Source organism: Lytechinus variegatus, chromosome 19, assembly GCF_018143015.1.
Source record: "Lytechinus variegatus isolate NC3 chromosome 19, Lvar_3.0, whole genome shotgun sequence".
Classification (NCBI taxonomy): Eukaryota; Metazoa; Echinodermata; class Echinoidea; order Temnopleuroida; family Toxopneustidae; genus Lytechinus; species Lytechinus variegatus.
The window spans coordinates 14,015,297-14,037,922 of record NC_054758.1 but is presented as its reverse complement, the minus strand read 5'-3'; the positions used below and the strand labels follow the sequence as shown (position 1 = coordinate 14,037,922).

At 35.2% G+C, this 22,626-nt stretch overlaps 1 protein-coding gene across 1 annotated transcript in view; it reads right to left on the bottom strand.

Moving 5' to 3' along the window:
• Positions 1 to 9,667: 9,667 nt before the first annotated feature.
• The window catches only part of LOC121405743 (ubiquitin carboxyl-terminal hydrolase 47-like), a 44,264-nt gene continuing 31,305 nt past the window's right edge, over positions 9,668 to 22,626 (bottom strand). The window contains exons 19-27 of the mRNA XM_041596695.1: positions 21,726 to 22,598; positions 21,217 to 21,308; positions 20,106 to 20,270; positions 17,378 to 17,493; positions 15,590 to 15,708; positions 14,601 to 14,731; positions 13,155 to 13,333; positions 12,540 to 12,611; positions 9,668 to 10,823 (exon numbers count right to left, since the gene is read on the bottom strand). Coding sequence (XP_041452629.1) covers positions 10,724 to 10,823; positions 12,540 to 12,611; positions 13,155 to 13,333; positions 14,601 to 14,731; positions 15,590 to 15,708; positions 17,378 to 17,493; positions 20,106 to 20,270; positions 21,217 to 21,308; positions 21,726 to 22,598 — 1,847 coding nt within the window. The 3' untranslated portion in view covers positions 9,668 to 10,723. The remainder of the gene's footprint in view (positions 10,824 to 12,539; positions 12,612 to 13,154; positions 13,334 to 14,600; positions 14,732 to 15,589; positions 15,709 to 17,377; positions 17,494 to 20,105; positions 20,271 to 21,216; positions 21,309 to 21,725; positions 22,599 to 22,626) is intronic.

Genomic DNA, 22,626 nt, shown 5'->3' with positions numbered 1-22,626 from the left:
TAAAACGTTTGTTGGAAAAATAGCAGGAAAAATGAAAAAAATTATTGGTAAAAAGGTTTGAAGAAAATCCATTTTAAAGAAAGTTATTAGAATTTCAAGTTTTTGATTTGTGACATCATAAATAGCAACTGCCCCTTATATTATGCAACATGTAGTGCATAAATTTCATTATTTTAAGGGTTGTAACTTTTTTGTAGGAGCACATGTAAAATGACTTGTGTATTGATATAATGTACTGAAGGTACAATAAAAATCAATTTCAATTTTCTGAGAAAATTACATTTCATTGATTTCTTTTTTACCATTCAATATGTAGGCAAGCTGCTTGCATGTGGCATCACAAATCAAATTGAAATTCTAATACATTTTTCTTCTTTGATGAATTTTTTCTAAAACCTTTGGCAATATTTTTTAATTATTTTTTCTGCTATTTTTACAATAAATTTTTGTCAGGATGAACTTCACCTTTAATTTTTGCATTCTTCATTTATTTATGCATATTGACAACATCCAACAACAGATTTATGTTTTTTTTCTTACCAGTAGTTTTGATTTTGTGATGAAATACAAGCAGCTTCAATGCACATTGTGTCATGTGACATTCTGTACATTCAAAACTTTTAAATTATGTTTCTTGATGACTAAATATCTTTCCCAGAAACGCTTCTCTGAAGTGATACATGTATCTCTATAAATAATATAATTGAATACACAAGTCAAATAATATACAATTTTCGAGTAAAATTGCATTTTATGTAATTCATATCATACGTCATACATGTACATATATGACATAGCTGTTCACTTGGACATCTAAATAAACAAAAAATCTATTAACCCTTAATTCGTTGATGGATTTTTACTTTGTCTTTTATTATTCATCTTTTATTATTATCAGTTTCTTTGGATTTTCCTGCTTTTTGTCAAAACAATTCTATCATAAAGATGAATTCCCCCCTCTCTCTTTTAGACATGTGTGCTATCTTTAAATACAAAATTTTATCAGATTAGCTTGCTTGTTTTATGTTGTGCTATTAGCTATATCAAATATATTTGTATAGTGTAATTGAAATAAAGTTATATTTGTGATTTTACCCAAGTCTTCTTATCTTGTTTGTCTGTTCTACTTTTCTGTCTTTATTTTTAACTCTAAAAGATTGTAAATTGTCACTTGGTCCACACCCAGTTGGTCTACTTTTCCATAATTTGCTCTCATCCCAAACGGTCTAATCCTAGTTCGTCTACTAGCCATCTGGTAAATTCAATTGAATTAATTGCCACTTGTGCTACATTGTACATCCACTTTGAGATACAGTGGTGCTAAAAAGTTAGTGAATCCTCCTTTAAAAGAACATCTTTAAAAGTATTCAAATTCTGCCATCTTTTATATACTTATTTGTGAAGTCAGGTAATAAAATATTACATTCAATAAAGTTTGTTTCTCCGGGCTGTCCAAACGTACTCTCGGCATGGAGTGCATTTTCTGGTGGGGTGCACTATCAACTTTTTAGCACCACTACATTTACATGCATACATGTACACGCTTCAAGTAAATGTACATGTATATTGCAACATTTGAAAGTTAGAATAATGGAGTTTTATCCTTTCCTACAGGAAGAAAGCTTTGAAACAAGATATATGGCATGTTTTGAATACAAGGAACGAAAACAGTTTTAAAAAGGACATGCACACATTAATCCGTCATTTATCTCAGTCAACATTTCCCCTCTTACGGAGGGTTACGGACTCAAGTCATGACAATCCCCCTTTCCACTTCCTTCTGTCTCGCATATCCTAGTTCAGGCCAATTTTCTGCTTTCCTTCCTCAACACAACCCATATGATCATGTCTATATTTTCTCTGCTTTAAATTTATTAGTTGTTTATCTGTGTATTTACATGTATCTTCCTTTTAATTGTCTATCAATTTTCATTATTACAGAGCAAATCTGGGTACATGTAGCTTGGTCGGGGAGGGAGACCCTTGGGTCACAGTTATCAAGTTAGCTTTTCCCCATACCCAGTCAGCTTAGCTACATGTACCCATCTACGGCTCTGCTTATATTTATATTTTGTTGAAATTTATTGTTGTAATTGCCGAATTGATAATAAATGAATAAATAAAAAAAATAAAACATCTTTCTATGTACATGTAGTCTTTGGTTTAACCTTTCCTCTTGCATACATATCAAAACGGAACACAAAAAATACAATTTCAAAATTGATGATTTTATTTCTTAGTTTATTCATCAAATGGCATCACATAACATATGCTTCAGATACAATACTAATCTTGATAATCTCTTAACGAAGAATGTACATATTTCATTCTTTACATAACTTTACATTGTCATACTACTTTTCATTATCAGATTTTCCATGCACAAAAACAATATTAGTCTCCAAAGAATGAAATGCAGACTTCAAAGAGTTAAATACAGTATTCAAAGAGTGAAAATACAATCTTCAAACAGTTACATAGTCTTCAAAGATCACACATTAGCATACATGTACATGTACTTCTGAATGTAATTTCATTCACATGTATATAATACATGTCATTTAACTCAAATTCATCTACATTTATTGGAAATGAATTACAATGATCAGCATTTAATTCTTACTTATACATGTACAAGGAGCATGCATGAAGAGATTAACTTGTAATTTTTTTCTTAATTAAGAAATGCATTTATTTAAAAAAAGAAATGTAAAATACATGCTGCAGTGTTCATTTTGAGTGTATAGTTGTCTGCGTGTGTTATGAACAGATTAAATGTAGTGAAGCATTGTGACATCACTTCAAAGAACGAAGCTTGGAAAAGGTTCCAGTGTTACAGAACGGCGGTGTTATACAAGCCAATGATCACATCTTGAATTCGATCTTACAATCAATGTTAAAATCAATCTTACAATCAATGTTAGAAATCAAAAGTGTGCTTATTCTCAAGGTCAATTTTACAATCTTCATGCATCATCTTCTGTCAATGATTTGCCAAACTTGTATGTAGATTTCAAATCCATAATCAAAAGTTTAATACAGTACATTGTATCTCTTGATAATTAAGGTACAGTTATTTCATAAAAAATGACATTTTCTCACAAAAATGAAAAATGATTATACCAGTGCATTCAGCATGTCATTGAGTTGTGTGGAAAAAACCCTTATAAAATTCAGGTCCCAAATTTGAGGAAAGGAGTACCTGCATTGGCACTCTTTCTTTATCATTTTAACAAGATAATAGCCTTTTTTACTTTCATTTGATAACAATATTGAGAACTGGATGGCTAGTGATTCGAAATACATGTATAGAACTGAACAGACTCAAGCAACATTTACACAAATATATTATTTTCTAAACATAGAAGGGCATTCCTGTATCTATTTGTATTCAATAAACAATCATATCTCAAATGTTATTACTTAGTCTTGTAGCTTTTTTTTCCTTTACAAAATTTCATATTCTATGAAAAATAATTCTTTACGTCATGTACATGGTCAAATATTCACTACTTACATTGCATGAACTCGTCTCTTCATGTATCAAAAGTTGTCATTAACTTGAGGACAGCTTCGATAAACAATCACACACATCCAATATAGTAATCAATCGTATGAAACGTGCATGCGAAAAAAGGGATTTATGGTATACACCTACAGTCTGAATGAACCCGTCAAACTGAGATAGACATGCAATGGAATAATGTTGACTTATGCACACCAGGTTTTTTTCTTCTTCGTATAATGCAGCATGCACAATGCATTTAACATATCATGGAAAATTCTTATCTAGTATTAGACATGTACAACCTAAGGTGGTTCGATTCATAATAGTGTTCAGCTCATGCCTCCACACAACTGCAAAAAAGGTACAAACTTTCATAGTCAAAATCATTCTTCCCTCACTCCTCAAATTGTAAGCAATAGTCAATTTTCCTATTTCATTTTCATACTGAAAAAGGTAAATACAGAAATATCAGAATGATCAATAGTAGCAACATTTTAATGAAAAGTTCCCCATTTTCATTCTGAAAGAGCGATTTTGTTGGATTTAGATGTTTTCATCACATGTGTATAATGATCAACTATTAAAATTAAACGGCTTTTCTTCAGGAGCGTCATCACACACTGCCCTGGAAATGGTTTGGCATATCTTTACAGAGTCAAACATGCACTGATTGCACTTCAAAAAGTACATGTACATGTATTCATAACTGATTAAATTGAAAATAAATAAAAATTGAAAATGAGAGTCAAAATTTTAATATTTCTTTTAAATTTCAATGAAATGCATGTTATTATCAAATCACATTTTTTGTTCACATCAAGTACAGTGCACGCATACATTAGACTCTTAAATACATGTAGATGTAAGCGTGCTGAATTGCTCTGTATGTCATAAAATAGGAAAATGCTTCTATTTGGTAATTACCATACAGACTTCCATTTTTTAACACCTTATGTCATTTATCTAAAAGTAGACAAGAAAAGCAAATGAATTAAACGCTTTAGTGTTTTTTTATGTAGTTGTTTCACATACATGTATCATATTACCTGTCATACATGTTGATTTCAAATCCTATTTCAAGAAAACATAAAAATTGAAAATAAAAAAGTGTTGCTAAAAATACTCGAAATGCATAATATATAAAACTCTGCTAAGTTTTACATTTAAATTTAAGTATTTCTAAGAATAGAATAACATGATTGTTCAACCTTTATACCATGGTCACATTTGTTCTATGGCGGCCGTACGGCGAGTCGAAAACAGCCGTTTTATTCATTTTTATTCAAACCACCTATATTTAGCTGGTACAAAAATGTCAAAACGGCCGTTTTCGACTCGCCGTACGGCCGTAGAACAATTGTGACCAAGGTATTACATATAGTTTACGTAAACTGAGATTGTTCCTAAAACATTAATCATTATGGTCTAGCATAACCGGATATGCCATGCAACAACTGCTCCTGGTGGGTATTTCATAAAGCTGTTCATAATTTTCAAACGACTGGTAAACCATGTAGTAAATGGTATACTCATTGGCGATTGTTAAAAAGGATTAGACGCATAAGAAAGGATCACCAGTCCTTCTTAAAGTCACTCTTAACTTACAAACAGCTTAAAGAAACAGCCCCCTGGGATGCCCAGTTTCATGAAGCTCTACATACAGTTATGCATGACATTGAGGATGACTGGACATGTTCTCATGCTAAATAATAAGCAAACGGAAGCTAAAGAGTGGAAAAATTTAAATTTGCTTTGCTAGAAATGAAGGGGGCAAAAGAAAATGATTTCAGAAAGACTAGTGGCCAATTAAACCACTGGGGAAGACTAAGAGTGAATTATACATTCTTCAGAGAATGAAATACAGTCTTTAAAGAGTTATGTAAAATCTTCAAAGATTAAAATCCAGTCTTTAAAGAGTGAATTAGTCTCCATAGAATGAAAAGACTTAAATACAATCTTTGAAGAATCAAATACAACCTTCAAAGAGTTCAATACAGTCATTTAATAGTCTTCAAGAGTGAAATTCTTCAGAAATTGAAATCCAGTCTTTAAAGAGTGAATTAGTCTCCATAGAATGAAATGGAAACATTCTTAAATACAATCTTTGAAGAATGAAATACAACCTTCAAAGAGTTAAATACAGTCATTCAATAGTCTTCAAAGAGTGAAAAATAAATTCTTAAAAAAATGAAATCCAGTCTTTAAAGAGTGAATTAGTCTCCATAGAATGAAATGGAAACATTCTGAAATACAATCTTTGAAGAGTGAAATACAACCGTCAAACAATAAAATACAGTCCTCATTGAACACTATACAGTCTTTAAAGAACATAATTAAGTCTTCAAGGAATAAAATACAGTCTTCATAGAACACAGTGCAGTCTTTAAAGATCATAATAGTCTTCACAGAATAACACACAGTCTTCAAAGAACAAGATGCAGTAATTATAGAAAATAGTCTCCAAAGAGTGAAAATAATAAATCTATGAAGAGTGAAAAACCAATAACAATGAACATCAAATTACATTATCAGTTATATACCAAGTTTATTCATACATATCTTTTTTTTTAAGTAAAATAGCATTGCACCAACTGAACATATGATCACTAACTATTCATCTATTTCATAAAAACCTCTCATATACTACCGAACATATCAACTAAAAGGAAATACATACAGAAAAATGTGGATTGAAATCATTGTCATATTAAATGACCAGGAAATGAAACCATTTGTATTTTAGGTTAGGTTATAATTCTTTAAAAAAAAAACCTATTGGCACAAAGGCATGTTTGTTAAATTTTTGAAAACACTGAGTGAAATACAATCATATCTGAGACTTGTAACAACACTATATCAATAACATTTCATTTTTTTACTGATTGATTAATCATTTATTCATTTATCAAGCTGTATTAATATTCTTTGAGGGAGGTCAGGGTTCCCACAAAAAAAATTGAAAACATAATTCCATGACTTTTCCATGACTAAATTACTGCTTTCAATGACTTCCTGTGACGTCCAAGGAGTTATGTCGAATTTGGGATGTCCCAAAACTGGGAAAAATGGAAATCATGTACACCAATTATAATAGCAGAGTATGATCAGAGTATGAGAGTTGCGAGACACAACAAACTGGAAAGCTGCCATAGCCAAGAGGTAAATGCAATTCCATGACTTTTCACAAATTTTCCATATTCCCTGATCTTTCCATGACCACAAATTTTTCCAGGATTTTCCATGAATGTGGGAACCCTGGAGGTGCAGTACTTAATTCAATCATTCAAGATGAGAGGACTAATAACATAAGATTCATCCAGACTTTGTTTGATTTTCACATTCACGTCATGACATGACCTTTGACCCTATGTTCATGTCCAACAGTCAAAGGTCAGGGGAACATTTTCATGGAGAGTTTTGTCAAAGATTTTCACTGAGTAAGTTCCTCTAAGCCAATCGGATGCATGGATTTCAGTAGCTTGTAACACAAGGGGAAATAAGATGCGCATCTTGATTAAGCTGCTTTTGATTGTATTTTGGAATGAAGTATAATGAATGATAGACACATAATTGTCATGGTAATAGATCAAACAAAATATTGGAACATATATTAGAATCAAAAGTGGTTTGTGAAAACTGAAATAGGAACAGAGACAATTAAAAATATGAACTGAACATCAAATAATTAAAAAATAAGAGATTGAAATAATAAAAAAATCTTGGCAACACATTTTCAGCTGAATTATGGAATAAATTTAATATTGGAATAAATACGTAAAAAGCAAAATGACTAAGGGCAATAAGCATATGGAAAATGACACTATGCCAGTCAGACCTTTCAATATTTAACAATAATAGGGCATTCATGGGTACAATATTTGTTGACATATTTGATTAACTCAGGTAATTATTATACATTGAAATCATTAATAACACATGGTCATGATTACACAAAATGGCAGAAAATTAATTTTAGACTAAACTAGCAAGCCTTAATCACCTTTTCACTAAAAATAAATGGTAAAGAGATTTTTGCAAGGATATATTGTGTGAATTTAAGCGTCATGTAGGGTGCAGATGAATTTTGAACTCGGCTCATGCATACAAACAATAGACGGCCCTCACGTATACTGTGACATGCGTTGCTATGTCAGTTTTACCTGTTTAAACCAGGTACAAACAGGCATTGTCAAGCAATTCCTAGGCATATGCAGTAACAATTGCAAATCAGCTAATTGACTGATGAGAAAAATTATTGTCTACATGTTTATGCAATGTTTTAATGATGCATCAATAATAATAATGGTCATTTTTTGTATAGCGCAAAACATATGTCTCCATGCGATTCATATAAGGAGAGAAAATATAGGAGAGAAAGAGATGTGTTGGTGAGTTCACTTTGATGAGGTTAGGTACCTTATAAAGAGGAATGTTTTAAAGGCTGCTTTGAATTTGTTAACTAATTGATTGTTTTCAGGGAATTCAAGAGTTTGTTCCATAAAAACAAGGGCTGCATGAGCAAATGAACGTTCACCATATGTTTTTGTTGATATTCAGGAACGATTAATAAATCTTTACTTTGTGAATGTAGATGACAAGTTGGCTTATCGACAATAACTAAATGATTAAAGTATGAAGGAGCAAGTCCACAGAAACATTGATATACTAGTAACAAAATTCCAATAATGCAAAATTCAGACTGCCTAACATGCTTGACAATGTGCGGTATAAGAGAGTATCGTGCAAATCATCAAAATCTGTTGAATCTCTAAAAGGCTGTTCTTCAGAACTTGATGCCCAATACGGTACGGTAATGCATGGTCAAATGCAAATGCGAATGCGACAAATAAGCAACAAGCGCATGATCGAAATGTTCTTAAAAAGTGGGGCCATATGAAATGATTGTGATATCAAAGTGACATGATTTGCTCAACTACCTTAATTTGGGGGGATAGATAATTGATTTGTTTCATGGAATACAAGACATATTCCACTCGTAGGGGCCCACTCGTAGGGGCCAATTTTGCACTCATCTTTGATTCGGGCAAGATTGGCCTAACTATTGGAATATTTCTGATATCTCCTTCTGAGCCGTGCAATATCATAATAATGTAAATACTCTGAGGCAAAAACACCTGCCTGGATTAAATTGTATTGATCATACTGAGTTTGCTTTTGGGGAAATTAAAACATGGGTATACAAGCATGTATTGATCTGAACAATCAATATCTAGCAACTGAATACTTGTTCAACAAGCATTTCTGTTTGCTTGATCGGAACGAGTTTGCCAAACGAAGATTAAAACAAGGGTATCTAAACATGAATTGATCTGATGAACAATATTTACCAAATGAAATGTTGCTCAAAAGGTAACCAATAGTGCATGTATATATGTTTGAATGATTGAGATACAAAGTTTGATTTAATAGGAGAATGGAAACAAAGTGCATGTAAACATCTATCAGACCGAACAACCAATATTTACCAATTGAATTCTTGCTTACAAGTTACAAATTTTTCCTCTATATATGTTTTGTTTTTACGAGTGAATTTGGTAAGAGAAAATTGAAACAAATGGCATTGAAAATGTATCAGATTGGACAATCAATAGTTGGTAATTGACGTCTTGTTCAACAAGTTACTCATTTGACTGTACATATACAGAGCTGCCAACCGGAAGAAGAACATTTCAGTATTTAAAATCTGAAAATCAGTATTAAAACATTCAAGGTAAAAGAAAGTGGTTGCAGCAAACAATTATTTCATGACAAAGTCTTTTAAATAAAGGTTAGTGGTCACCATATTATCATTGATCGACATCTGGTACATTAATGTAAACTTATCTTTGTGAAATCATGAAATCTTAGCTAAAAACCGATAATTTTGATGATCACTAACACAGAATGGCATATGTGGGACAGTGTATTGAAATTGCTTGGAAAAATACCCGACATTTGATGGAATTCTGTGCTTATTTTGCTCATTTCTCAGCAATTACACATTTTCTTCCAGAGCCATTTGGCACATTTTTTTTTTTATTTATACATACAAACACTTTGGTGGTAATTTTACTGAATTCTATCTAAATTCATTTTGAGATCGTTACCACAACTGGTATTCATCTTTAACTCTTTGCACACTGAACTAATTGTGGGGGATAATTATGACAATTCTTTCCATGTTGTTTTCTTTAATTCAAGATTTCCATATTGCACCATTGATACTTGACATTATATAGATGTTATCCAAGAACTATTGCCTTTTACTAGCTTATCTAATTTGAAGGTAGGGGAGAAAACTAATTATTACGACAGTTGAATTTAATTGTACAAATGTGCAAGATTGCAACATCAGCACACAAAGGGTTAAACCAAAAGTTTAGGAGTCAGTATTTTGCGTGAAACTATTAGCATTCTTCTAATTTTTCAGTTCCAAATACTGAGAATCAGTATCAGTTGGCAGCTCTGTACATATGTTCGATTGATTGAGACAAGTTTGCTATAGGAAAAGGAAAACAGGCCTAGACATGCATCAGACTAAAACAAGCAATTGTCGGTATTTGAAGTCTGGTACAACATGATACAAATCAAATTTCGCTATAAGTGCAGGAACCTTACTTGTATCGATTACAAAGAAAAGAGATAAGAATGTTTTCAGAATACCACCCCTGGTTTTTATCCTGCAAAAATTGTGTATTAATCAATGCACTCTTCTTTTGGAGTGTTTTGAACTTAACATTTTGGGAGATATTGAGAGATGTCATACTAAAAATGATCAGATACATGTACATATACTTTCTGTAACATAACATATACTGGTGTCAGTACTACCTGGTACAATGTTACTAATGCTTCAGTGTTAAATAAGGTGTAATCGGGCATTCTTCTTTTACAGTGTTTTGAACTAAATGTTTCAGGGGACTTTCTGTGGCATAACATTTAAGGACTAAACCTGGTTTCATCACTCCCTGGTATAATCTTGCTCAATAATTAGTGTTAAACATGGTGCCAAAGTACATTATTCTTTTGCAGTAATTTGAACTTAAGGTTTGAGGAAAATTAAGAGACATCATACTAGCAATTGTCACAGTAACAGGAACTTCCTTTAGGTTTAATAGCAGAAGATCATGTTTCATCCCCATCTGGCATGATTTTGCTAATCAGTGTTAAATACGGTGTTACCTATGGTGTTATCTATGGTGTAAGATTGTAGTATTAGTTGATTGCACTGTATGGGGGAGGGCTATCGGTGTAGATCTTTAGCGCTCTCTCCTTCCGAGGCGAATAGGTCACCTTCTGACCAGTCTTCGATAACCTGGATGCAATGAAAGAAGATGAATAGAGGGTTCGTGAGACAAACTGATCCAGATATAAAAAAGAAACATTGAAAGTGACAAACAAGGCAAAAGCGATTTTGTGTCTCGCCCACGTATGAAAATAACCAGAAATATCGTGATTCGCGAGGGCATGCAACAGAATTGTATAGAAACTTCATTATAATATGACTGGGATGGAATAACACTTGCCTTAAGAGCCTTGCACGTAAATTTTAATGTTGACTTGAAAATGACCTTTGACCTTATCATGTGACCTCCGACTGCAGCATAACATGCAGGTCCCCCAAGTCAATCTACCATCCAAGTTTGGTTGAAAAGCACCTTACGGTTGCGGAGTTAGGTAAGGTTGACCTGAAAATGACCTTTGACCTTATCGTGTGACCTCCGACTACAGCATAACATGCAGGTCCCCCAAGTCCATCTACCATCCAAGTTTGGTTGAAAAGCACCTTACGGTTGCGGAGTTAGGTAAGGTTGACCTGAAAATGACCTTTGACCTTATCATGTGACCTCAGACTGCAGCATAACATGCAGGTCCCCCAAGTCCATCCACCATCCAAGTTTGGTTGAAAAGTGACTTACGGTTGCAGAGTTAGGTGTCATAAGAGAGTCTTGCATGTAAACTTTAACGTTGACCTGAAAATGACCTTTGACCTGACCATGTGACCTCCGACTGCAGCCTAACATGCAGGTCCCCCAAGTTCATCTACCATCCAAGTTTGGTTGAAAAGCGACTTACAGTTGCGGAGTTAGGTGTCATAAGAGAGTCTTGCATGTAAACTTTAACGTTGACCTGAAAATGACCTTTGACCTTACGATGTGACCTCCGACTGCAGCATATCATGCAGGTCCCCAAAGTCCATCTACCATCCAAGTTTGGTTGAAAAGCGACCTACGGTTGCGGAGTTAGGTGTCATAAGAGAGTCTTGCATGTAAACTTTAACGTTGACCTGAAAATGACCTTTGACCTTACCATGTGACCTCCAACTGCAGCATAACATGCAGGTCCCCCAAGTCCATCTACCATCCAAGTTTGGTTGAAAAGCGACTTACGGTTGTGGAGTTATGTGTCATTAGATTTGTGACGGACGGACGACGGACGACATTTGGATCCCTAAGTCTCGCCTTCACCTCTGGTGGGCGAGACAAAAAGGCTTTGAAGAAACTGAGATCCTGATGATAAGTTGGTGAGGTAAATGAAATGGATACTGATAGAAAGTAACAAAAGATGATTTGCAGATACTGAAAGCTAAGATTGATGATGATGTTGGTGGTGGTGGTGGGCAGTGTTCTTGTGGTGGTAGTGGTTATGGAGGTGGTATTGGTGATGATGGTGGCGATGATGATGATGGTGGTGATGATGATGATGGTGATGATGATGGTGATGATGATGGTGATGATGATGGTGGTGATGATGATGTTGATGGTGATGATGGTGGTGGTGATGATGGTGATGATGATGGTGGTGATGATGGTGGTGAATTTTGGTGATGATGGTGATGACGATGATGGAGGTGGTGATGATGAGGATGATGATGTTGATGATTATGGCGATGACGATGACGATGTTGATGATGATGGTGGTGAAGATGATGATGGTGATGATGACGATGATAGTAATATGGTGATGATGAGGATGATGATAATGATGATAATAATGAATCTACATGACAGTAATCTACATTCCTGCATACCTTGCATTTTCTTTCTTCTGTATCTCTCTTTTCTCTTCTTCTTGCAACTCTTTCAGCTCCTCCCGATTGTCTCTGATAAAAGTAAAAGAAATCTTGGAAGTAAAGTCAAGCTTGTCAAGTAACTAAATCAAGTCAGAACAAAATCCATTAATACCACATATCATTCAGTAAAGTGATAGAAATAATACTCTCGAGTAGAGTCCTATGGACAGTTAAAATCGTTCTTTATAACTGAATATGCACAAGAAAACAGGTACTTCAGGGAATGGGGAAAGGGAGGGACAGAGATTTTATTTTAAAAGAAATAACCAAACAGTAACTGATACAAGTTTGGAGATGGGGTCTTTAACATGAAGTTCAGAGACTGTTCTGGGTATTTTTTTCCCGTAATACCTCCATCCCTCTGCACCTATTCCCTCGGAATAGTTTACTACATTGATGGAGCATGATAAATGCTGTGTTCATTATCATTATTATTGTTTCTTTACTGTTCAATACTTTGTAAACTGCTCTTTTTATCAGCTTCATTTATGTACGCTAAGGGACAGAACAACAAGGTCTTTGTAATTTCAACCACTGTATTTGAATATAAATGATCAAATGAGGAATTGTCACCTGTAGTAAATGACGGTCCCATCATCTGTGATGTAGAGAGGCCACGTATTAAGCGCAGTGACCCTAGGCTCCCATTCCAGGTCTGTGTTCATCTCTAGGAGGGAGATCTCGCAGGGGAACGTCCCCCGACCCTTGGCAAACTCGATGCTCTCCACGGGGATTCCACTAATGTCTGCCAGCTGAAGGAAGAGATTGTGATATGAAAAGTAGATAAACCGTCAAAAATAGCCATGTAATATGAAAGAAAATTATGATCAGGGGGGTGTTTCACAAATATTTAAGTATATCTTTTATAGAATCGCACTTAAATGTCCAGTTGCATTGATTATAAAAGGAATGGCCGCATTGGTCAGATCATCTATAGAGGACACACACTACTAAGTATTATTAATTAAGATTGTTTCATATCGTATACACATCGGCATTTAAGTGCGACCTAAGTCATACTTGAGTCTTTGAGAAACACTCCCCCCTGGTGTGTAAGACAAGAAAAAGTACATGAATTTTCTCTGTCAAAACGATTCAGCAGCATATATATATATAAATGTTATCTTTATTCCTTTGATTTATGTTAGACTTTGCCTCTAATCGTTCTAATCACTGCTGATTCAATTAAAAAAGAATTAGTCAAATCTGAAGGACCAATGGGCCTCAGGGAGGGGGGGGACTGAAATTCTTCATAAATATGACTAAGTTCCAAGTTTTGTAATCATATTTGGGATTGAGATCTCGCAGGGATCATCCCACTACCATTTGCAAACTGGATGCTTAACTGTTTAAAGGGGAAGTCCACCCCAACAAAATCTTGTTTTGAATAAAAAGAGAAAAATTCAACAAGCATAACACTGAAAATTTCATCAAAATCGGATGTAAAATAAGAAAGTTATGACATTTCAAAGTTTTGCTTCATTTCACAAAAACAGTTATATGAACGAGCCAGCTACATCCAAATGAGAGAGTCGATGATGTCATTCACTCACTATTTCTTTTGTTTTTTATTGTTTGAAATATGAAATATTTTTATTTTCTTGTCATTGTCATGTGAAATGAAGTTTCATTCCTCCCTGAACACGTGGAATTCCATTATTTTAACATTTTTTGCTTCAGGCAAGGAGGTCCCAATCGTCAAATTCGTAAAAATTGAAATATTGTATAATTCAAACAATAAAAAACAAAAGAAATAGTGAGTGAGTGACATCATCAACTCTCTCATTTGGATGTAACTGGCTCGTTCATTTAACTATTTTGTTAAAAATAAGCGAAACTTTGAAATGTCATAACTTTCTTATTTTACATCCGATTTTGATGAAATCTTCAGCATTGTGCTTGTCTGATTTTTCTCTATTGATTCAAATCAACATTTTTCTGAGGTGGACTTGACCTTTAAATTTTGGTTTTACTACCTCCTGCAGATACATGTATGAAGATCATTTCATTCAAACTTACCGCTGCCTTCAGATCCGTGACATTGGTATCGTCAAGAATCACTTCCTCAAAGGGATCTAGCTTCATCTCTGAAGGGCGCCATCGCCTGACATACAATGCCAGCTGAGATGACGACTGCACTTGCTCTGGTCCTAAAAGAAATTGGATACAAATGTCAGAATTCACTTGATACTCTTCCTTGAAAATATTGTGAAAATGTCCCACCTTCATGTTTAGTGAAAGAAAACTTTGAATTATGAAGATAATAAACCTAAAGCTATCTAAGAAAGATCAGTTGATTACTGTATCAATAAAAATGAAAGTTCACTCTGAAGAAAAGTTTGTTGTAAAAATAGCAGAAAAATAATAAGAAATATTGGTGAAGGTTTGAGGAAAATCTATTTAAGATTAAGAAAGTTCTTAGAATTTGGATATTGACATCATTAATGAGTAGCCGCCCCATTTGTTATGTAAGATAAAATGCATTAAAAACAATCTTTTATGGTTTGTGATGACTTATTTTTGTTTACTTTTTTGGGAACAGCCTGTTGAAATAATTTGTCTATCGATATACTGAAGGTACAGTAAAAGGCCATTTTCGATTTTCTGAAAAAATTACATTTCATTGATTTTTTTTTCATATGATATGTACATTAGGAAAGCTGCACGCATATGACGTCACAAGTCAAATAATTAAATATATAAAAACTTTTTCATTCTTTGATGGATTTTTTTCAAAACTTCAGCAATATTTTAAAACATTTTTTCTGCTATTTTTACAATAAAATTTTGTCAGGGTGAATATCCCCTTTAATACAGCATCCTTCATATTAACTGAAAGGGAAATCCTACATGAAACTAATGCAACATAAAACAGATACTATATGCATATTCTTTATAACTCTTTCTTTCAACATATTTCATATACTCTGAAGGGCTTGCATAAAAAGTTATTAAAGCAAACCACAAAATGTGGTTACTCTGTCGAGTATGGTATCAAGAATACTTACTATCTAGGAGCTCCACAAAGACTTCCCAGTTGGTGAAGATTGGGATATCTTCTTCGTAGATTCGGTCGTTGAGGAATATGGTGGCAGGGTTCTTCCATGACTTCTTCCGTAAACGTAACCTGAACATGTAAAGAAAAACATGTAAGATATTAATAAATAAATATATGTATGTACACATAAGTGTTTCCTACCACAAAGTCATAAAATAGCCTTAAACACGGACATACTTTTCGACACATGCTCATGGGAGTAAAATTGCATGAATGACCAGAACGCTAGAGCAAAACAATATATAATAGTACTGTGTAAAAAATTTAGGCATAGTAACAGCCGTAAAAGCCTAAAATGCTCACATTGTACATTGACAGCCAATCCCAGCTCGTTGTTTGGCATCCATTGTCTCTTTCAGTTCTATTGTTTATAATGTTCGTTCCCTCGTTCTGGTCATTCATGTGATTTTACTCCGATGTGTGCATGTCAAAAAGCTTTGGTATGTCCGTGTTTAAGGCTATTTCACGATATTACTATCTCTATACAGGGCCTTTTAGTTGTGCCAAGAACTGTTTATGACTGGAGTTCCAACAGGCAACAAATTTATTCAAGCAGTTGTTCACTTCTACAGAAGCACAAAAGAAAGTATGGCCGTACGTTGCCTTTGAAGTACGTCGTTCAAAGCCACCAGTAATTTCATGGGGAAATCCGAGGAGTGATTTTTTTAAATAATCATTTATATTATTATTCCATCTTTTATATCAATAAACTGGAATTTGAGCACCTGATAAAACGTTAATACCCTAGTGATGTTGCTCCAAGAAATTTAGCCAGATTGGATCAAGTAATCTTTTAATTAATTATTGAAATCGGATTTTGACACTTTTCTGATCAGTCCCGACAAATGAAAATTTAACATGTGGTCGTTGAAATATTGTTGTTCATTACTGGATATGTCAAATTAGTGTCCATACATTCCCAAAAAAGAAAATTTGAGTCACATTTCAGAAAATATTTCGTCATTTCTTTTAGCATTGCCCCCAAAAGTAGGAACTATTTATTGCTCATAAGCAGACCAAAATGCAGCAAAAGAAGTTATGGATCCTTGTTACTTCACAAACAATCCTCATCTCAAAACCATGACTGTATAATAAAACTAGTCATAAGTACTAATCATTATCAAAACTTCTGATCTGTTGAAATAAATGACAGGTGACGTGATAGATTTCAGCCAATAATTTGATTAGGATCCATATAACCATTTTATATTATTTGATATTGACTGACCCGCCTAGAGGTACATCTCTTCCACACTTTTTTCTTTTGGTAAATATTATTTGATATCAACTGACCTATCTAGAGGTACATCTCTTCCACACGTGTTATTTAGGTAAATATTATTTGATATTGACTGACCTGTCTAGAGGTACATCTCTTCCACACTTTTTCTTTAGGTAAATATTATTTGATATCAACTGACCCGTCTAGAGGTACATCTCTTCCACACGTGTTATTTAGGTAAATATTATTTGATATTGACTGACCTGTCTAGAGGTACATTTCTTCCACACTTTTTTATTTAGGTAAATATTATTTGATATCAACTGACCCGTCTAGAGGTACATCTCTTCCACACGTGTTATTTAGGTAAATATTATTTGATATTGACTGACCTGTCTAGAGGTACATCTCTTCCACACATTTTCTTTAGGTAAATATTATTTGATATCAACTGACCCGTCTAGAGGTATGTCTCTTCCACACTTTTATTTAGATAAATATTTGATGTTGACTGACCTGTCTAGAGGGACATCTATTCCACATTTCTTCTTGAGTTCTGGAAGGAGTTCTTTCTTTGACTGTAAGACAGTCATACCTTTAGCAAACACCCAGTCAAAGAGATACCTGATGGGCTGTGGAAAAGACAAAACAAAGTGGATACCAATAATAATATAGTATATAGTATCTATATCAGGGTTCCCAGCTTTTCATGACAAAAAAAAAAACATTTGAGAACACTATACCCCAGTTCCCCTTCTCATCAATTCTCTTCTCCAGCCGTAACTGCCTCAAGAAAGCAATTTAAGTATCATTAAAACACCTGTTTCTTGACGTTGGTCCGAAGATAAAACAACAGCCCGGCATATACAGTCACAGCAGGGGGCCACACACGATGGGATGCATGCGCAGCGCTGAGTGCGGTCCCTGTAAGCATGCCGTCATTTTTATTCGCTTACTTTCCTTATTCCGAGGTCGATTTTCTTCGTTCAAAATTGAAAATGGACTAACATTGGGTTACTGAATACAATATGCCTTTGAAAACGTGATTAAATATGGAATACAATAATTTCATTCCGAAGGTCCTACTACAGGCAGAGAAGTCTTACGTAATAGCGCAGCTGTTGTTTATCTTTTCGTCCTTTGCTCAACGCTCATATACTGGCCTGTGGGGGTGAAATTGAGACAGCGGGGATTACCCCTGGATTACTTGGCCAAGCGCGGTTAATAAGGGCTTGGAAATTATTTTTAGGAGATCCAAATGGAAAATGGGGTACAACACCGCAGTTCGCAATCCGAACTGCGGTATTGTTTCAAAGGGAAGTTTGACGTAATGTCACGAAAACAAAATTCCCAGATTTCTCCCTGATGAAGTTTAAAATTCCCTGATAACTATTAAAACCCATTCCCAGTTTTGCATGTTTTCTACATGTAAGTTGTTGCAGTGAATTACGCATATTTTCCATATAAAAATAGTGTAAAACTAATTAGTACTATCATAACCAGTCATTTAATGGATTTTGTTTCGATATGCAACAAAACATGGTAGTCTGACTGGCTACCATGCTTTCAACTTTTGGGCTGATCAAATTTCCCTGATTTTTCCCTCATTTTAGGCATTTTCCCCTGATTTGAGGCATTTTTAATCGAATTCCCGGGTATTTTTCCCTGTCTGGGATAAAAAAGTAAAATAATCTTCCCTGATGGGCTGGGAACCCTGTAACATGTATATTATGCCATTTATCTACCAGTAGTTACCAATTCAATACTGATCTGATACTCATCTGTTTTTAGACTCTAGCTGAGTTTGAAGACTCCCCCCCCCCAAAAAAAAAAAAAAAATTATGAATTTTGAGATCTTTATATTGGGATTGAAAAGTGCATCCAAAGCTTTAAAATGATATTACTCGCCCGAATTGATCAACAATAACCATCTCAAGTACTTGATTGAATGCAGAAGAAATTTATTAAGAGCTTCAGAAAAAAAATATGGAGAAAACAAAGTTTGAAGTTTGGGCAGGGATGCCAGTCGGTTTTACTCATTGGGCCTGACAAGAAGCCAGAACATGTTAAAAGATCATATGTACTGTACAATATAAAGCCTGAAATGATAAGTTGTCAGAGCCTGAAATCAGGCAAGAGCCTGAAGACTGGCATCTCTGTTTGGGGTTCACTAAAGCATGAAATGTGCTTGCTGGGAAATCTCAGTAAGTTTTCCAAGCACTCCACATATGATGCATGGCGTCAAATGAACTCTTGAATCTTGTCTTTTATTCAACTTCACAACTTCAAATTATGACAGTATTAAAACAAATTACTCTTTCAGATAAGCCATGCTCTTTGAAGACCAATCCATCTTAGCGTTTTACAGAGAAACTTTCTTGGAACCTTTTTTTTGCTTTGGTCACATATGTACTGTCACAATAACAGATCAAATAATTATGAGTTAACTGATCATTGATGCGATACCATCCCTTCCTCCGTGCTCAGCCAACACATAATTTGACAACTATCCCACAAGACAATATGAACTGTTACAAAACTGATCAAATAAAACACTCACCTCATTTGAATAAACTTGTAATTGATGAATATTGAGATACTATCCCTTCCTCAGTGTTCAGCCAACACATAATTTGACAACTATCCCACAAGAAAATATGTACTGTTACAATAACTGATCAAATCTAAACTTGCCTCATTTGAGTTAACTTTGAATACTGACACAATACTATCCATTCCTCAGTGTTAACCCTAAAAAGACTGGGGGGGGGGGGGCTGATTCAGCCCCCCTCTACATTTTTCGCGATAAATTTTTTATGGTCAAAATAAAGTTCCTGACAATTTCCATTGAAAATACAATAAAAAAACCAAAAAGTCGAAAAACAAAGAAATACATAAGAAATTTAGAAAACAATACATAAGAAAATAAATGTGATGTTGAAATTTTTTTTAAATAAATTTGATCAGATGCCTATCTAGAGTATGTGAAACAAAAATTAGCATTTAAGGAGCATTATTTTATTAATTAGAGCAAACTTATGATTTTACGCATAAATTAGCATAATTAATGAGCAATGAGATTTTTCGCAGAGATCATAAGGGGGGGGGGGCTAAATCAGCCCTCCCCAGTCTTCTTAGGCATTGAAATAGCCCAGTCTATTTAGGGTTAAGCAAACACGTAATTTGACAACTATCCCACAAGAAAATATGTACTTTTACAAAAACTTATCAAATCTAAACTTACCTCATTTGAGTTAACTTGTAATTGATGGATATTGACGCGATACTCTCCCTTCCGCAGAGCTCTACCTAGTTTGATGACTATCCTACTATCATCGCTGTACGATTGCAATGTCTCGTTCAATCGGATACTCTCAAACTCTTGATTGTTGGCATACACTCTGTAGACCTGTAACCAATCATATAATAATTGAAATAATACAATGAATTCATATAGCCCAGCAACTACATAGGTAGGATGTTCGTCCTAGGGAAGATGACCACAACTTTTCACATTCTTGTGAGTTTGAAGAAAATGCATAATTGCTGAGAAATGAGCAAAATAATCATAGAATTCCATCAAATGTTGGGTATTTTTAGAAGCAATATTAATACACTTTGCCACATGCTTTTGTGTGTTAGTGATCATCGGAATTATCTATTTTGAGCTAAGATCTTATGATTTTACAAACATAAATAGACATTATTGTACAATGCCTACTTAGCTTGTTGTACGCAAGCAAATGGGAGGCTGAATGTCACACATTCGCACCGTTGCACACAAGACGTACCATCCAAAATGTACCGTCCTAAATGTACCATTGCACGGCTTTAGGAGGTGACGTCACAATGCGATTTCATTGATTAAATAAGGGGACAATGCGCGTACAGACCGCTGGCTAAATGCGCAATGCTGTCCAAGATCATGTGCGCTTGTGGGCCCGGCTTGTGGGATTTTGCTTTTCACTTTCAATATTTTTGCTCGCTTTTTATAGATAACTGCAGGGAAAAACTCTTTTTTTCATATTTTCGCTAGATTCCGAGGCATTGTACAACACAAATAGCGAATATTCTTATTCGTGCAATGGTGCGAGATTTCGCATGAGGTGAAAGAAAGATGCTCTATTCAACGAGGCGTTAGCCGAGTTGAATAGAGCATTTCTTTCACCTCATGCGAAATCTCGCACCATCGGACTCATGCCTATTCGCTATTTGCATAATGTACCAGATCTAGATGTATGACGATATTCTGACAGTTAACCTTGATTTATAAGACTTTCTCATGAAATAATTGTTTGCTGCAACTACTGTCTTTGACTTATAATGCCTTACATCCTGAATTCCTTGACACCTACCTTGAAATTGAGTGCTGTTGTTCCTACGTGTGTTTCAACGCACGTTTTGAAGAATCCTAAGGACATCCGCCTGTCAAGGTTTACCACTAACACTGAAAGATAAACAATATATCACAAGGTTAAGAGACTCACATCAGGGCCCTGTTGCATAAAAGTTACTATTATGGTAACTTTGCCATCCAATGGTAACACCATGGTAACGATGATCAACAGCCAATCAAAATCAAGGATTCCATGGTAGTTACCACTGCATGGCAAAGTTACCTTAATAGTAACTTTTATGCAACAGGGCCATGATGGGTGCTACATGTACATACAGCTACTTGTAGGTTACTTTGACAATTTATTCAATGGGAAACATGGCAAAATGTAATAATGCTTGAATTACTGAATGATGGAATCATCCATGCTGAACATAACCAATGATTGTTAACAGTTCAACCTTGCAGTCCACCACAGGATTTATCACATGAACTAAAGGGTTGGGTAAAAACTAAAATTCCTCCTACCTCTGCCTTCCTCCGTATCTGAGAGTTCTAAAGGCTTGAAGTACCAATTCTTCTTCTTCCTTTGCGTTCTAACCGCTTCACTGAGTTCCTGATCTGAGTCTACATTAGGCGGTTCAGCATACCCTAAAGGGGGTCCACTAGGACCTATAAAGCCCGGCTCCATCCCGTCTGCACCCCTCTCACACGATTGATCCACCGCGTCCCTCCGCCTATGAATAGCGTCCATGATCTGAGGGTTGAGCGGTCCCGGAAGCGGGCTCATGGCCCGGGGACGAAGGCTGCCCGCGTCGGGCACCTGCAGCTTCCCGCATTCCGTGCAGGAAGCCGCTGCCTGCGATTGCGACGCCACCGGCAACGTCAAGTGGCTCTTGGCGATTTGTCTCTGGCTAGATAAAGAGGGAACTCTGGGGGCGCTTTCCCCTTTGTCTCTGTGACTTGCATCCTTGGGCGGATGCGGAGAAGTTAAATCGCTCGCAACTGGCCTCGCTGCGTTTAACGCATCAGTTAATTCTTGAGCATTCAAAGGGTCCACAATGCTTTGCTTTTCTTTTGGACTGTCACACCCGCCATCGGGTTCCCCACGGAGTTCATCTCCTAATACATTATCATCCTCTCCTGGTTGTTCATCTGTAAGACGAGCTTCATTCAGTGACACAACTCCACTGTCCGTTTCACTACCCACTAAATTCACACCGTTCTTCTCCAGCGGGTGATCGTCGCTCAGCGTTGAGGAACTTCCCGTTGGGCTCGGCGTTGGGATTTTGTTGGGAGAGAGGCCTCCGGTCTCTACTTGAAGGTCAGAGAATTTCTCTGCCACTGAGTCTATTGATGAACTCGTCTCTGACACTTCATCTTTGGAACTGTCTTCCTCTTCTAAATCAAACAAGAAAAAATATTTGGT